This window comes from Stigmatopora argus, chromosome 3, assembly GCF_051989625.1.
Source record: "Stigmatopora argus isolate UIUO_Sarg chromosome 3, RoL_Sarg_1.0, whole genome shotgun sequence".
Lineage (NCBI taxonomy): Eukaryota > Metazoa > Chordata > Actinopteri > Syngnathiformes > Syngnathidae > Stigmatopora > Stigmatopora argus.
The window spans coordinates 7,350,617-7,368,651 of record NC_135389.1 but is presented as its reverse complement, the minus strand read 5'-3'; the positions used below and the strand labels follow the sequence as shown (position 1 = coordinate 7,368,651).

At 39.8% G+C, this 18,035-nt stretch overlaps 1 protein-coding gene across 1 annotated transcript; it reads right to left on the bottom strand.

Annotated features, from left to right (window-relative positions):
• Positions 1-1,089: 1,089 nt before the first annotated feature.
• map1lc3b (microtubule-associated protein 1 light chain 3 beta) lies at positions 1,090-9,295 on the bottom strand. The gene is made up of 4 exons (XM_077596376.1): positions 8,997-9,295; positions 4,670-4,725; positions 1,889-1,995; positions 1,090-1,795 (listed from the first exon to the last, which is right to left on the bottom strand). Exons 1-4 carry the CDS (start codon positions 9,034-9,036, stop codon positions 1,627-1,629), a joined length of 372 nt encoding a protein of 123 aa, XP_077452502.1. The 5' UTR covers positions 9,037-9,295; the 3' UTR covers positions 1,090-1,626.
• Between the last annotated feature and the right edge of the window lie 8,740 nt (positions 9,296-18,035).

The following is an 18,035-nucleotide window of genomic DNA, read 5'->3' as shown; positions in this document are numbered from 1 at the left end:
ATCTATGGAATTATAGATTACAGTAAACACATACACTGGCACGTATATACAACATACCTGTCAACCTCTGTCGATAACTGCCCTTATAAATGATTATGATTCCCCTTACAAACTCCAAAAAAACCTTACAAACACTGTACAAGTCGTACGGTGTTTGTAAGGTTTTGGGGGGGTTTGTAAGGGGAATCATAATCATTTATAAGGGCAGTTATCGGCAGAGGTTGACAGGTATGAATTACATTCATTGTGAACTGTAAATAAAAACAGATTGAAAAATGATTTGCACTGAAAATGGCAGCCAATCTGGCACTTGAAATCAAATTGGAGTGGACACTTGCTTGGAAAAAACACATAAAATGACAATCTTTTTCTTTTTTCTTTTTAACCATTTATTGTTAACAAAATACCAACATAAATACACATATGGCTATTGCTCAGTGTGAATGTGTGCGAAATGGAGGGGCTGGAAGACACACAAATGCTCTCCCCTCTGCAATAAACACACAGTGGCTTTGACTTATCGAATACAGAAATAGCTGGAAAGATTGATGAACTTGTACAATGAGAGTTAACTGAAACAAATCCAAAAGATAAATAAAATACTGCGATATAAAAGCAGTCGAAGCTCAACATAAAAAGCACAAAGGACCACGTGCGCAGTGTGCGTGTGACGATTGGCAACTCTAGCAGCAGGAAATCAACCCCGTGGACCAAAGTCAACACACTGACACAACTACGCACTTAAAGGACCCTCTTCACTCTTCTTTATCTTACTAAAACACCTATTTGAGTCTAAAAAAGAAAGAAAAGAATCATCGCGTTTCACCACCGGGCTAATTTTAGTGTCCACCTTGCGCATTGCGTTAACTCATTCACTGCCATTTACTGATCGCAGTAAGCTGGTAGTTAAGAGGTGTCAATAGAATAGAATCGATATTGTTATGACACTGTCAGTTCAAAAAACATAGGATGAATTTGAAGCAGAAAGCAGCAGGCAAACTAGAAGAAGAGTATAAAAAGTGGACGTAACCTCATTACCGGCGTCAAGACGCGACCGCATTCGGGCCAGAGGGTGATTTCGACGTAATATTCAAGCGTTGCCGTTTGACGGGTTGCCTTAATTTACAAAATGAAGAGCTTAATTGCTATTTTGGTTTCCTTCCATACGGCTGGACAAGCAGTTGAGGCTACATCCACTTGGGGGCGATGCTTCAAATCCACTTTAGCTTTGTTCATTTGCTAATATAAAGATATAAAAAGCAGCGGTACTGCACTACTTTAGTGAAACAAACGTCAAGCTGAGACGTACCGAAAGATGGATAGAAGAAAAGCGGAAAACTCACCTAGCCACAACACGGGAATAAATGCTACGTTGCCATGACAGCCGACGGGATGAGATTGAGTTCGGGACCGGGGTTAGGGGGGGGCTCAGATGCTCTGCCCCAAGGACCCCCACAAAGTGGGAAAGCCTCTACTTGGCGTTTACGTTTAGCGTTTAGCTGATTCAGTTAGACTAGAGTGGCGTTACTACTGGAAACAACACGGAAAGGAGCAACTTTCAAAAAAAAAAAGAAAAAAAATCATACAATTGTCCAATGGCTGGCCAGGAGGAGTACGAGAGGTCATTCACTGGGGGGCGCCGAAGGTCTCCTGGGAGGCGTAGACCATGTAAAGGAAGCCGTCTTGGTCGCGCTCACGCTCGTACACCTCCGAGATGGCGGCGGAGACGGACACCATGCTGTGGCCGTTGACCAGCAGGAAGAAAGCCTGGTTGGAGTTAAGCTGGAGGCGGCGCCTGACCATTACGGAAAAGCATGACATCAGGCGAATCGGGGGACAAAAAGACAGAATTCAGAATTCAGGCTTGACCATCACTCCTCAGTCCTACCTGATAATCTTGATGAGTTCACTCATGTTGACGTGGTCTGGCACCAAGAACTTTGTCTTGTCCAGAATGGGCAGCTGTTTTTCTCCCTTGTACCTTTCAATGATCACCTAAACAGCACACACAAAGTGCTCAATGTACATTGAATCTGCAGCGTAAAAGGCATTTTTATTGCAAGGGATTACCAAAAATACTATACTATACTAAATATCTGTTTTGGGTCAGCTCAAACAAAATGTTTGATGGTCTCTCTGGTCCATATCTAGGAAGCTTTAGTCTTTAGTTTTGAGTATTTCTTTACTCAATTACAACAGGAGAATTAATATATCGTTAGAATGACAACTGGCAACTTTGAGATGGAAAACATTTTTCTCGGGTATAAGCAGTTACTTTTTTTCTTCCAAAACTAACACTGAACACTTGGGAAATGTAGAACAGTGCCTCAAGCGGAGTCCATTTTAGTTGAGGTAAGGTAAACTAACATTAGGGCCAGAAAGAAAATTTAATATTTTTTATACATCGGTTTATTCATTCATACTCCGTATCGCACATCCTCCTAAGGTTTGTGGGGGTTTCCGTAGCCTATTCCAGTTCATTTGGGGGTGAAAGGCAGACTAGTACACCGGAGACTGGTCGCCAGTCAGCATAGGGCACACAGAGACAAATGGCCATTTGCACTCACAATCATACCGCCACCAGCGGGAATCGAGCCCGCGCCTGTCTCCACCAAAGTCAGACGACTGAACCACTACACCACGTTTTAAAATGGCGGCCCGGGGGCCAAAGCTGGCCCGCCACATCATTTTGTGTGGCACGGGAAAGTAAATCATGAGTGCCGACTTTCTGTTTTAGGATCAAATTAAAATGAAGAGTATAGATGTATATTACATTTCCTGATTTTCCCCCTTTTAAATCAATAATTGTAATTTTTTTAATCAATTTTTTCTGTGTTTTTAGTTCAAAAATAATTTTGTAAAATCTAAAAATATATATTAAAAAAGCTAAAATAAACATTGTTTTAGATCTATAAAAAACTGATTATCCAAGGATTTTAATCCAGTTCTTTTAATCCATTTATAAAAAGTTTATCTAAAATGGTCCAGCCCACATGAAATCGAGTTGACGTTAACGCGGCCCGCGAACCAACCCGAGTCTGATACCCCTGCACTACACCATCCGGCGGTGTATACATCTGTTTACGTATATTATAAGTAACATTTTACCAAAAACATTATTGGAATAATTCAACAAGTAAACTCGCCTAAAGCAACAAAAGTTATTTTTCATAGTCATACCTCCACAGTCATACCTCTACTTACGAATACCTCTAGGTACGAAAGTTTCAGGTTACGAAATTTGTATGTGCAAATGAGTGACTCGATACGAAAAAGATCCAAGTTACAAAATCCCCCAAAAAGGAAATGCATTTCCTTATCCGTTTTTTTATTTTAAATTCCCCTAATTAAGCGATTAAAAACTACAAATGCAACGTGCCACATATTTTCACACACACACACGGCACAAAGTAAAAGTCTAAAATGTACTACAAATTGGACGGCTTTTGGTCCTGGAAGAACGGTCTCTAGCCGCCATCTGGCGGACAAACACGGGTATTACATCTATAACGACCGCAAAGGGAGATATTTCAGTGGCGCAGGGCACATTTTCATATGCTTAATTTATTTGAAGACATTTGTATGAAAGATGTGAAGAAACACAAAAATGAGAGAAAATAATAAGTAAATGATTTATTAATGTCTTAAAATAAATAAAGCATGAAAATATGCCCTGCGCCACTGAAATAGTCCGTGGGCGTTACAATGGGAGACGTATCTTATCAATATGCCTCCTCGGAATACGCGCAAAATGGATCGCAACCCGGACGAAACTTTCAAGAAATCCAGACACTCGCAGAACTTTATTGCCTCTTATTCGACGAAATATCCCATGTTGACACCGTCTCCAAAAGGACCGACATTTGCACATTGCACAACATGCATGTGCGACTTCAGCCTGAAACATGGTGGAATTACTGACAGTAAAACGCACATAGAAGGACCCCAACACAAAGATAAACTTTTTTTCATTATGCTGTACTTTTTCAATAGTTTGCAAAAACACAATATTTTAATTAATGTAAATACATGATAATAACAGTTTGATTTAAATTGTCCTAAGCTTATTTTTCATTTTATATCGATTTTGCATGAATTGTATTCACCCTGGAAATACCCTGGAAATGGGACAAGGGTACTCCTGAAATGGGGTCTACGGAAGTTGGCAGCTCTGGTTATTAGTAAACTTTACTGTATTGTTTTGTTATTTCCTTTAGATCAGGGGTGTCAGACTCGGGTTGGTTCGCGGGCCGCGATTTCATGTGGGCCGGACCATTTTAGATAAACTTAGATACTTTTTATAAATTGATTAAAAGCCCTGAATATTCAAAACAATGTTTAGTTTAGCTTTTTTATATATATATTTTTAGATTTTACAAAATGATTTTGAACTAAAAACACAAAAAAAATTGATTAAAAAATTACAATTATTGATTTCAAAGGGGGAAAATCAGGAAATTTAATATACATCTATACTCCATTTTAATTTGATCCTAAAACAGAAAGTCGGCACTCATGATTTACTTTCCCCGGGCCACACAAAATGATGCGGTGGGCCAGATTTGGCCCCCGGGCCACCACTTTGACACTTGTGCTTTAGCTTAAATGTCATAGTATTTAACACAAAGGCAACTGTGCATCAAGACATAAGTGAAGTTGGAACACTTACAGGTATCTTGTTAGGGTGCTGCTCTCGGATCAGTCGGACATCTTCTACCCTCTGATCTGCAGGTACAAAAAACAGAAACACACATCTGTCATTAGGTGGTAATAATTACACTATTTGATTTATTTGCCTTTCCTTCACCAGGTCATTCCAACAGAGACACCAGGATCTTTTTTCCCCGAGGGAAGCCTGGTAAGGACAGCAGTTAAAACCAATTTTGACAAATAAAAACAGACATCAGTCTCACACACCTAGATACTCAAGAGTAGGGGCATGAAAATGTTTTAAATGCTTTGATGAAAATTGATCACTTATCACCTTAAAATAAAGCATATGAAAATGTACCCTGCGCCGCTGAAATAGTTCCCTCTGCAGCCGTTATAATGGGAGATGCGATATACTCCAATTTGTCCGCCAGATGGTGGCAAGAGCCCGTTCTACCATAGCCCAAAGCCGTCCACTTTGTAGTACTACATTTTAGACTATTACGTGTGCCCTAAGGGTGTGCGCGTGTGTGAAAATTTCATACCTAGAGGTATTCGTAAGTAGAGGTATGACTATTACTAATCTACATCCCTAGTGTAAATAAGCCCATCAAGCTCTGAAGACCTGTAATGTTATGGTATTTATGCGTGAATGCAATGTGCAAGCTCAGTTAATCCAAACGTTACCTGAAAATTTACCGGTTCGCAACCTTGTCACAAGGCTGGAAATCTCCCAGGTGGCATTGTGTCTAAAGGCAAAATGTGGTGTTCCGTTTTAAGCCGCAGTAGTTGATGACCTATCACAACTGCAGTATTTTTTTAATTTTTCTCCACCATTAACCCAAATTACATTGGCCAATAAGCAAAGCTTGTTATAACTATGTAGATAGCAAATTAAATCCAACAACCTGGGCTAGGAAAAAAATACCATTTGAATGGCTAATCACTGAATCAGTAATTGCCCAAAGGCAGTAAGGGTGCTCAGTGCATTTTTTTTTGAAACAAACATTGTGAGTGAGAACATGTGTCAATCAGTCTGGTCTCTTACGCTACAGTAAATTAACTTGATTTCTTTAACACCATTAACGACTGCCCGAATGCCCAGGGCAGCCAAGTACCCTTTTCGGGCAGCTAACTACATTTTGACAGCAGGCCAAAAGGGCAGGTAACATTTTGATTATGTGATGTAAAATCTCATCTCATTTTCTGAACCGCTTTATCCTCACTCTAGTTGCGTGGGGTGCTGGAGCCTAACCAGCCGACTTCGGGCCAGAGGCAGGGGACACCCAGAATTGGTGGCCAGCCAATCATGGGGCACAAGGAGACAAATAACCATTTACGCTCACACTCACACCTAGGGGCAATTTAAAGTGTCCAATCAGTTTTTGGAATGTGGGAGGAAGCCGGAGTACCCGGAGAAAATCCACAAAGGACCGGGGAGAACATGCAAACTCCACACAGGTGGACCGACCTGGATTTGAACCCAAGTCCCCCACTGTGAGGTCGATGCGCTGACCACTCATCCGCCGGGCCGCTAATTTATATTCTCTTTTCTAATAAAGTAAGGTAACATAGTTACTTTTCTCGTTGAATAACGAGGAAATTACTTTATTTACTTAGTCACATAAGTTTGAAGATTCATTTGAAAGAAAAAAGATGTGATGTCAATAGAGGGCTAATTTAATTTTATCGTGATAACATTTTTTTTTTCATATCATCCAAACCTATGCCCAAAATAAATAGTGTACTGAAGTGCAGGAATGCGATATAGCAACAACAGTGCGACTGATGCGGCTGTTATGAAGTGTGAAGTACTACAGTGTGAAATGCTGATTAACACAACTAAAGTGACTTAATTATGGGATGCTGATCAGCAGGAGTTATATAACACACATTTGCAGACAATCCTGCTATCAAAATAATTACCAAGAGTACTGTCAGAAAACACTTTCTGAAATTGGCACATGGACAATTTGGAAATGGCAAATTCCTTCTTTTAAAAACTTAAATGTTATCTTCTGGAAAAATACAACAAGAATTCCAATACAAGAAACTAAATGTATTTTTCCATTAAATAACACACCCGATAATGAATAGCTTGAAGGGCCAAAGCCTGGAAGAAGTGTCATCTGCAGAGTTAATGATTTACTGGAACAAAAAAAGTCAAAATATCGAATTTACTCGCATATAAGCGACATTTGCACGTTACAGTGAACTTTAAGACTAACATTGAAAACTCAGCTGAACTCCAAAAAAGAACTCCAACGATAGGACCTCAAGCTGTCCACCAAAGTGCCTAAACAACAAAACATGAAAAAATAAGGAACCTGAGCTGCCCACTTAGGTGCTTGAACGAAAAGAAACAATATACTAACCTGCCTTTTAATGAAAACACAACGGAAAACAGGTAATGTATAATATTGTGAAATTGTATTTTCTGTCATTTAAAAAGCATCAGGTTCTCATCAAGATACTTGTTTCAAATTGAGTACTTTGATATTTTACATTTGCAAAGACAGGCATATCAACTTCCTTGACCCTAATAATGTGCTTTTGATTCATACGGTATCCTAGAAATACCACGTGTGATGATTTTTCAAGATTTTCCCCTCAAAGTAACACATTTGTACTCCCTATTAAAACCATGAATATAGAGGTGAAAATTGTGAATTAGGGGACAGCTTATACGTGATAAATTGTAAAATTCAACAGTTTTAAGGGTGAGGCATATACGCGGGGCGTCTTATATGCGAGTAAATACGGTAGTCATTCGTAGTGAAGTTTGTTAATGCCTCTGGGTTTAATTCCATATACAGGGCTTTGTGTACTTTGAACCTATTAAGGGAACAACACCATCATTTGGTGGTCTAAATTACATAACTTGTTACAGGGCTTTGTATACTTTGCACCTATTAAGGGAACAACACCATCATTTGGTGGTCTAAATTACATAACTTGTTCCCAATAATGCCGCAATCAGGTCAAAATCCAAACTCGTGTACATCAGAGTTGTGCTTCTGATTGAATAATTGTGTATTTTAAAAGCACATTAAGATTCATGCCACCAGTTGACGGACAAGTGTTCAAATCGAATTTGAACGCTCGAACTGTGTTTATTTTAGTGGGAAATATGGCACGATGTCCTCTGATAACATCTAAATTAGTTTAAGTTCACTGGCCAGAGACAAGGAAGCTCTGTGGGTGTTGTTTGTCTCTTATAACACGTCTTACTCATCGTTTTTCAGTGGACGAGACGGAAAAGAAGGAAACTAGCACGTTAGCGTGAGGAAGACGGGGGGTTAGGACAGTTGAGGCTTTCCATGACATTTCTATCTTCTTAATGATGAAAATTCAGAGTTTTTTAAACAAAGATGGCTAGACTGCAGACTTCTTATTGACCTAGTGAGAATAAACAGTATTGAATTTTAAGGGAGATTTTTTTTAAATGGCTGCTTTTGCTTTTGTCCAATCACCAAATTGTAAGGTTTATAATCCTAAAAGAAAACATAGCATCTGTAGTCAGGGATAATTGACACACCAATAAACATTTAGGTGTTGTGTACTGTACTTGTGATAGTGAAATTATGCAGGTGGTCGCCAGGTGGGCCACGTTTTACCTTGTTAGTCCAAGCTGCACTTCAGTGATGGTTTATACTGGAAATGGATACTGGGACACTAACATTGTTTTATGGTTTAACAGACATTTCTTAAAAACTTTGTTGTTCTTACTGCTATTTTGTTGGAGTGTTGCGTTCAAGGACAATAAAGATGTTTGAACTCGGATGTTGCTCACGTGCGTTCCCTGTAAAGTGACACCAATAAACGTGACTCTCAACCGGAAGTGGGCTACATTTCCGTTAAATGGGAATTGAAAGAACACATGGACAAGTACACATGACGCATACTTTTGGGAATTTATTCCGCAGAAATTTAAACAGGCACTCTCACTTCTGTTATTTTATTTTATTTATTTATTGCCAGTAAGGCACTTCTTGCTGTTCCCGAAAAGTGTCCCATCCCCCAATCCTGCAGCTCAGCCCAGTCCTGTGTTGTTTCGACACCACTTTTGTTTTCGCTTTGCCACTTCACAAACACACAAAGTCGAGACAGAATGTACCTTTGGCCATCTACTGTAGCCTATAAAAAGCTTATATAACTGCTATCAAATGACATGACGGAGAGGCCCTCCAGTCAACAAAATCCATCTGCCCCTACTTTTGTGTTTGACGCAGTTAACACTCCTAAGAGGACAAAATGAGGGAACAACTCGGGGCATTTTGCCTTCTTATTCCCCGAGTAGGCTTAGAATGAGACGGTAATAATAAAATGGATGTGAAAACACCTACCGAATGTTCTTCTTTGTTTGAAGGATTTCTCTGAAGGCATACTGCGTCAAAGTCGTCGTCCCAGTCGACAACGGAGGGAATTGGGGGTGTTAGCAAACAAAAAGGCCGCAGTTGACGACACCGTCCGTGACAAAGGTGGCGTGGAGCCGTGTGGTAATGGTAGCGAGGAGCTGTTGACGTTAGCCGATGCGCTTCGACGTGCTCGCTTCCTTCCTCTGTGTTTTTATCATGACGAGCTGGGAATAGCGAGCAAAACAAACCCGTCAGCTGACCTCTGACGTCACGCCCTCACTTGCCTCGGCCTCCTGCGCCTCAGTTTCTCCGAGATGAAGCAACACGTGCGGTACGGCGGTGTCAACAACTCTGGTCGACGTATTCTTTGAACATACAATTTGAGGGGCCTCATTTCTTTTTGGAAATTAGAGCTCTTGCGGGCCGGACCAGTTTGTTTTGGACCAAATAAATTCACTCGCTGGCGGCGCTAGATCCATTTTGACAGGCAAAATGAGGTGGACGTCTTGCACCGTCAACGGCACGATGAACATAAAAATAAACGTCTATTGTTGTCAATTGGTACATTTTGCGCCACTTCCTTGGAATTTTAGCGTTATTAGTGGTGGCGTCCTGTAAATGTTGAATCATTTTCTATGTGTTTTGGGGGCATTTCTGCACTGCTTCCTGTTCCTTGGTCACTTCCTGTTGATTTTGTTGCATTTCCAATCTACTTTCTGTAGATTTTATATCACTTCCTGTTGATTTTGGTGCATTTCCAGCCTACTTCCTGTAGATTTTGTCACTTCCTGTTGATGTTGGTGGATTATTTTATTGACTACTTATTTATTTATTACTGATTGATTATTCATATAATTTATTGATTATATAGTATATGTTTGTTGTTGTGTTGACTACTTATTTTTTATTAGTTATCTATTGAGTATTGTTATTATTTATTGATTGTTGTTATTTGTGCATTGTGTGGTGAAGCTTCAAATCTCATTATACTTGATATAATGACAATAAAAGCATTCAATTCCTATTGGTTTGTAGGACTATACACCCTTTAAGATATTTTTCTTTCATATTTAAAATCAGGATTTTAAACAGGTTCGGACTAAAGCTGGTTTGCACTTAAGCAGGTCTGTTGTACTTGAATAGTAATATTATTCTGAAGTAACTACTCTGGAGTATAATTTTTGAATACTCTTGTGAGTTATAATATTCCAAAATATTTCAATATAATATTCCAAAATTACTCTATGGTCAATATAAAACCTGTTTATTTTTGAAGCAACTCAGGTTCATCTTTCCCCTTAATGTCAGCTAATGAGTTATATTCTAATTTAACATATTATACTCAGAAGTTGCTGTCGCTCAACAAACTCATCACTTACCCAAGCAATTTTATTTATATAACCTTGACTAGGTCAGGTCGGCCTGTTTCGCGTTTGATACTTTTAAAAAGGCAACATTTAAAACAAAAATTAGACTAATAAACCAAAAAAAGCGTGATTATAACCAGGCAGACTGCTCTTGTCGAAGCAACACTTAGAGGGTATATAGGCGTATTTTTCAGTTTTTTAAAAAAGCTCACTTTATGGAATTAAAGTCAAGAAAACAAAACTGGTTCGGCAATACATGTTACAGAAATCTGTAAATTATTAACTGCTCTGCAACGACCCTTCGTCATCGCAGAAATCAAATTGCCAAAATGTCTTCGCGTGATGTAACAGGCAAACATAACACAAATTCACTATTTTATTTATGCCCTAAAAACTGTTTAGTTCAAGTTGGTATTATACCTGTCATATACAATACCCACAACAACACAATATCCCGGGGGTGTCCAAACTTTTCCACAAAGTGGGTGCAAGTTTTTGTTCCAACTGATCTACCACAGACAGTTTAACCAATGAGGTTTCCTCTCAAACCAGCAGGACAACCAACTGATTAAACTTTTAAGACATCAGATTGAGGCGGCCCGGCGGCTAAGTGGTTAGCGCGTCGGCCTCACAGTGGGGAACCTGGGTTCCAATCCAGGTCAGTCCACCTGTGTAGAGTTTGCATGTTCTCCCCAGGCCTGTGTGGTTTTCTTCGGGTACTGCGGTTTCCTCCCACATTCCAAAGACATGGATGGTAGGCTGATTGGACACTACATTGTCCCTAGGAATGAGTGTGAGCGTGAATGGTTGTTTGTCTCCTTGTGCCCTGCGATTGGGTAGCCACCTGTCCCCCGCCTCCGGCCCAAAGTCAGCTGGGATAGGCTCTAGCACCCCCGCGACCCTAGTGAGGATAAGGCGGTTCAGAAAATTAGATAAGATGAGATTGGTGAAAATGTATCCTCTTCTACAGTTGACATAAAAACCTGCACCCACTGTGGCCCTTGAGGACTGGTTTGGACACCCAATACAATTGCCCCACAAAGTATAAATATTAGTTTAATATCCTAAAAAAAAGATTACCTACCGGTGTGATTGTGAGTGTGAATGGTTGGCTGTCTCTCTGTGAGCCCTGGATTTGACTGGCGACCAGTCTGGTGTGTAGTCTGCCTTTCGCCCAAAGTCATCTGGCCCTAGGCCATAACGATAAGATGACAGTTCACGGTGGTGATGTTATTATTTATTCAAACATTTTAGAATATGGCACTGGCAGCCAAAATGGTCCTCATCACAAGCATGCGATGATATTAATAGCTGTTAAGTTTGAAAAACGAAATGCCTTTGTCACATCATCTTCCCAAACTCTCTTAGAAGGAGCACTGTGTAAAATTGTTGCCCAAAAATGGTACTGCAACTCAGATGAAACTATTGATGCACACAACATCCCATTCCCTTTTGGGTTGCCAAATAAGCACTTTGCAATGTCGAATGGAGGAAATAACGCAGGATTGACAAGTTTATGTGTGCATTTGCTTTTGTTCCGTACAATTCCTGTGTCACCCAATGTCTTTGTCACTTTTTTCCCGTGAACTTCAATTGAAAAATTAGATCCAGTTTGCTGCATATTGAAGAAAAACATCTGCAGATGAGCCGCGAGAGGACCAAATAAAGTAGCTTGAAAAAGGGCATTCTGGGCAGCTTTAAAACATTTTTTGTGCAAACCTGGTAAAATAGCATTAAGGTTAATTTAAAAAAACTTCAGTGCTATTTTAATTACGAGTTCATGACTGCTTAGGAAAAGGATCCCGGAGTTCTTTCACCTACTGTTTCTAAACTCATCCACCATCCTCAATTTTTTGTTTTCAAATGGTTCAATTTCCCACAGTGCGACTAATATTTTTGACCAATGGCCTTGCAGCTTGAGTGTGCTGTAGGGTGAGCGGTGCAAAAGAGCATTAGTCTGCATCGTGTGTCGATCCTCCTGCATACCACGGCATTCACTTCGACAGAAGCGAGGAGTTTGACTGACCGTGACCTCTGTATACATCCTCAGAATGTGGACAGTTTGGTAGCAGAACTCGTGCAAAACCATGATAATTGGATTAGTTGGGCGCTTGGGAAGGTTGGCGGTATTATTAGACTAAATAGTCACACGTAAACCATGGGCATATGTTTACTGGACAGATGCAGGTCACTTGCATACTCACCTGGAATCTGGTCAAAATAAAAGCATAAATTGAGGATTCCGGAGGCCCTCCAGAGCCAATGACACTGGGCAACGTGGTCTTTGGATAGAACCATCCCTTGACTAAAGAGGTCTAGCAAGAAACTGGCAGTGGACAGAAACCTGTTTTCCACCTATTAGCGTATTTTCCCACATAAGGCCTATAAGGCGCACATTCAATGAATGACCTATCTTAAAACAGGTTTCATGTATAAAGCACCCCAGATTATAAAATGCAGTACAGTGATACCTTGACATACGAGGAATTGGAGGTAAAAATTCCAAGCAAATATTTGCCTTGAGATATGAGACACTTTTTGAGATATGAGCATACCAGACAGCCAGTTGGTCGAGACGCGAGAGGCTGCTTATAAAAACAGCATGGCACTGTCTTTCTCGCCGCAACTCTGTCGTGTAAAGAACCTTCAAACAATGGGAGGGGGGGGTCGTTGCATTTTTTCCGTATTTTTTTCTGAATACAGTTAAATCTCGTTACTATGCCACTCTCACTATTATGCCACTTTTGCTCGGTCCCTGTCAAAATTCAATACAAAATGAATTTACTATGCCACCCCCTAAACCACGTGTAAAAGTGGCGGCCCAGGGGCCAAATCTGGCCCGCCGCATCATTCTGTGTGGCCCGGGAAAGTAAATCATGAGTGCCGACTTTGTTTTAGGATCAAATTAAAATGAAGAGTATAGATTTATATTAAATTTCCTGATTTTCCCCCTTTTAAATCAATAATTGTATTTTTTCAATTTTTTTTTTCTGTCTTTTAGTTCAAAAATCATTTTGTAAAATCTAAAAATATATATAAAAAAGCAAAAATAAACACTGTTTTAGATCTATAAAAAATTGCATAGTAATGAGATTTGACTGTAAAGGGAACAACAATAGGTCCAAAGCAAGCAGGTGGAATGAAGAGTTGTGCAAAGAAAAGCAATCGATGTTAAGCACGAAATAATCGAAAAACATGAGTGGTATACGCGTGACGGAGCTGGCTCGCTAATACGAGAGGGGCCAGCACCCGGACAAGTTGACAAGTGGTCGTGCGTTATCCAATTTTGAGGACATTTGTGTGCATCATTTTCGGAATATCTTGAAGGGAAGACAAAAGCAAACAACACTCGATAGGTTCCTTTTAAAAACTCCGGCTGAAAGTCAGGATGGGGGCGAGGCAAAAAGAGCCAACCTGTGAGAAGAAAGGTAAAAAAATAAATAAAACAGAATTGAAATTACATTGATTAAACTTATTTTTGAGTGTGTCTATACCAAAATCCAAGTTCATTTAAATTTGTTTATGTTATGTTACGAGCGTGTTGCCCTGCAAAAAGTATCTCTCTCTCGCTCCCCTCCCGCACTCCGCATTGTACTGAATAATGTCTCTTTTTAATATTCAACAACATAACCACTTGATAGTTATTAGTTACTCTGTTAGTAGATGGCCAATTAGACCAAATAAAACTGTTTTTCCATTCCAACATCCTGTTTTTTGGTGTTTTTTTCCAGAGGGTGGGAACGAATAAATTAGTATTTAGTTCATTTCTATGGGAAAAATTGATTTGAGATACGAGTAAATCGACATACCAGCTCGGTCCCGGAACGCATTAAGCTCGTATCTCAAGGTATTACTGTAGCTGGGTTATTGGTAGTTGTAGTAGTAGTAGGGGATTGTGTTATACATCCACTAGACGGAGTTGTTGTACAATAGTAGAAGTGGTTAGGAGTCGTGTTATACGTCAACTAGATGGAGCTGTGCTAAAAGGAATTTTATACAATTATTAAACAATATTGATTCATATATAAGGCGCATTGGATTATAAGGCGCTCTGCCGGCTTTTCAAAAAATTGAAGTCTTTTAGTTGCACTTTATAGTGCGGAAAATACGATTCTTATAATGAGCAGTTGCCTGTCTCCTTATGCCCTGTGATTGGCTGGCCACCAATTCAGGGGGTCCCCTGCCTGGTACCCCCCACAGCATTTGCGGTATGGAAGATGAATGAATTAATATGAGTAATGGGCCTTGTGGAAGGAGCCCACTGCACTTTAGGGATGCAAAACTGTATTTGTGATGGATACAGACTTTCCTTCTCAATTATTTAAAAAATATTAATGTTTGCAATGAATAAAGTAAAATGTATTCTTAAGAAAGCCAAATATTTGACACAACGTGAAATTTTGCAGGGACGTTTGTCGCTTATTTTCCCCAGTGTGTAAATTTGATTAATTACGGGATTTAAGATATTTGTCGGTTTGTCACAGTAATAACAATGGTTAAAACGAGTAATAAAATTTTCACTTTGATAGGCTCATACCATCATCCTCACTGAAATAAAAAAAATAATACTAAATAAATACCTCTCTGAGATCATATATCAATACTTTCAGATAGTTTTAAATGTCTATTTCTTCAATTTACACAAAAAATGATGCTGTTCAGATTTTCTCCAGCTGAGGGAGAGCTTTGATCATCTTTTGCATTTGATAGGTGACTCATTTTAGATATGCCACAAATGTAAACCTTCTTTTTCTGTACTGTGCCACATGAGATGAGAAAAGACTCCCAAAAATTATAATTTGAGTATGCTCATTAAATAGATGATTTCATTTTTGTGCAAAACTAAAAAGTTCCTTCATATTCTGATGTGTTTTACTGCTTGGAGATACATGTGTGTACAATTGAAATTTTGGCCACTTATGGGGAACAGTCCATACAGATTTCCACTTGAAACCCCAGAAATATGTTAAGTCAGGTACGGGACGTGTGTGGTCAGTCATGTTCAAAATCACATTATATTCCTTTTCAGGTTAAAATATATTGATGTGCCTGCAATCCGGTGGCCACCGATTCAGGGCGTCCCCCGCCTCTGGTCTGAAGTCAGCTGGGATAGGCTCCAGCACCCCCGGGGTAAGGATAAGCGGTTCAGAAAATGAATAAATATATCTATGTGATTCTACCACCAGGTGAGGAGAATAAGATGAGGTTCAATTAGTTAATGAGATCCAGTGTACGTCATCATTGAAGGACAAAATGACTGTTTGCTACTCTTGAGAATGTCAACTAGATGACATGATAATAGTACAATTCACCTAAAAAAAGACATTTTTCATATACATTCGAACAAATGATTCGTGTCTTACTTAGCAAGTAGCATGTCATGTGTGTATGCGTGCGTGAAGCAAGATATTTCCTATTCATGGCCTGATTTAAAGTCCCCCTGTCACCTCAGGGGGGGTTCTACTGGATTTGATAGATTGAATTTCACTGCGCCACAACCAGGATTGATGTAAGTGAAGGCAAGGCTTTTTCCTGTGGAGTGCCCTTATTCATTCAGTTTCATTGCTAAGGCGGCCAACGTTTTTGTTTTTATTTTTTCCCCGAGAAATTTAAGCATTTTTCCCGGAAAAATGGTTCATACATGTTGCGTGCAGAACAATGGTTAACATGTGCTGTGTAGAAAATTGCTCCAACATCAACATTTTTTTCTGTCCGACCAAGCGGTAAACGGAGTAAATTGAGCACATAAAAGGAAGCGAACTAGTCAGTAAGTAGCAAGTTCTGTTATTTTGATCAAACCATTTTACTGAAGACTGCTTTTACCAGATAACAAATGATGTTTAGCCAATGAGGAGTTGTTAACAATGATATAGGCCCCAAATCAACAATGCTTTAGTTGCCGTTGCATAAAAAAAAAAACACTTTTCAATATTTTCAGATATTACATTATTCATTTTCAATCATTGTGCTTTCTTTAAGAGCCAAGAGGGGTAAATAAAAGATTTTACCATTCAGTAGGCACCCAAAACCTGATATTAATGCAACCGAAGGTGCTTCCGTCTCGGGCTCTCCTCATGCGCTATGTTAGGTTTATTCTGTTTCCAGTTTGAATGCTTGCATTCAAACTGGAATGCAAGTTTGAATGCTTCATTGAATGCTTCCATTTGAATCCAGGTCGGTCCACCTATGTGGAGTTTGCACGTGACCGGACATTTCGTCGGTGGACACTTTGTCGCCGGACGCTTCGTCCCCGGACGCTTCGTCGCCGGACACTTCGTGGACCGGACACTTCGTGGACCGGACACTTCGTGGACCGGACACTTCGTCTAACCTTAACCACTATTAAAGACAGAGGAAATTCACATATTCTTTATTAAAGAAAATAAAACAACAAAAACTCGCTCAACAACACAAACACATTAACATTTAGGCGTGTGCAAGTACTAAATGGGCTCGTCTTTAAACACACTACACACGAAACGGTTCCTACATTGAGCGATCCATTTTTATAATAAAAGGCAATAAATAAAATTATTTTATTTATTGCCTTTTATTTTAAAAACAATCGTTCGCGAGTCCGGCGACGTAGGAACCGTTTCGTGCGTAGTGTGTTTAGAGACGAGCGCATTTAAAATGTTAATGTGTTTGTGTTGTCGAGCGAGTTTTTGCTGTTTTATTTTCTTTAATATAGAATGTGAATTTCCTTTGTCTTCTTTTTAATAAAATGTTTAATAAAATAATTTTATTTATTGCCTTTTATTTTAAAAATGGAGCGCTCAATGTAGGCACTGTTTAACGTAGAAACCCCGTTTCGTGCGTACTGTTTAGAGACGAGCCCATTTAGTACGCACACACCCAATGTTAATGTGTTTGTGTTGTCGAGCGAGTTTTTGCTGTTTTATTTTCTTTACTAAAGAATGTGAATTTCCTTTGTCTTCTTTTTAATAAATTTTTGAATAAAATAATATTATTTATTGCCTTTTATTTTAAAAATGGAGCGCTCGACGTAGGAACCGTTTCGTGCGTAGTGTGTTTAGAGACGAGCCCATTTAGTACTTGCACACGCCCAAATGTTAATGTGTTTGTGTTGTCGGGCGAGTTTTTGCAGTTTTATTTTCTTTAATAAAGAATATGTGAATTTCCTTTGTCTTTTTTAATAATGGTTAAGGTTAGGCAAACTTCTGGCGACAAAGTGTCCGGTGTCGAATTGTCCGTCGACGAAGTCTCCGGTCGACGAAGCGTCCGGGGACGAAGCGTCCGGGGACGAAGCGTCCGGGGACGAAGCGTCCGGGGACGAAGCGTCCGGGGACGAAGCGTCCGGGGACGATGTCTGCCGGGTACCAGTTTGCATGTTTTCCCCAGGCCTGTGTGGGTTTTCTCCAGGTACTCCGGTTTCCTCCCACATTCCAAAGACATGCAAGGTAGGCTGATTGGACACTCTAAATTGCCCCTAGGTATGAGTGTGAGCGTGAATGGTTGTTTGTCCTGCGATTGGCCTGGCCACCAATTCAGGCCCAAAGTCAGCTGGGATAGGGTCCAGCACTCCCCACAACCTTAGTGAGGATAAAGCGGTTAAGAAAATGAAAAAAAAGGAATGTGTATCATAAAATGCAGTAGGAGCTAAAACTATAACCTGTGTTTCCTACCATGCCACACAAAA

Bases quoted from the DNA above. Each gene is read 5' to 3' on its own strand.
- map1lc3b (XM_077596376.1), bottom strand. From the start codon at position 9,036: ATGCCTTCAGAGAAATCCTTCAAACAAAGAAGAACATTCG. The intron at 1,996-4,669 runs GTAAGTGTTCCA...TGTGCTGTTTAG, and splicing joins AGCACCCTAACAAGATACCT to GTGATCATTGAAAGGTACAA. The intron at 1,796-1,888 runs GTAGGACTGAGG...CGTAATGGTCAG, and splicing joins GAACTCATCAAGATTATCAG to GCGCCGCCTCCAGCTTAACT.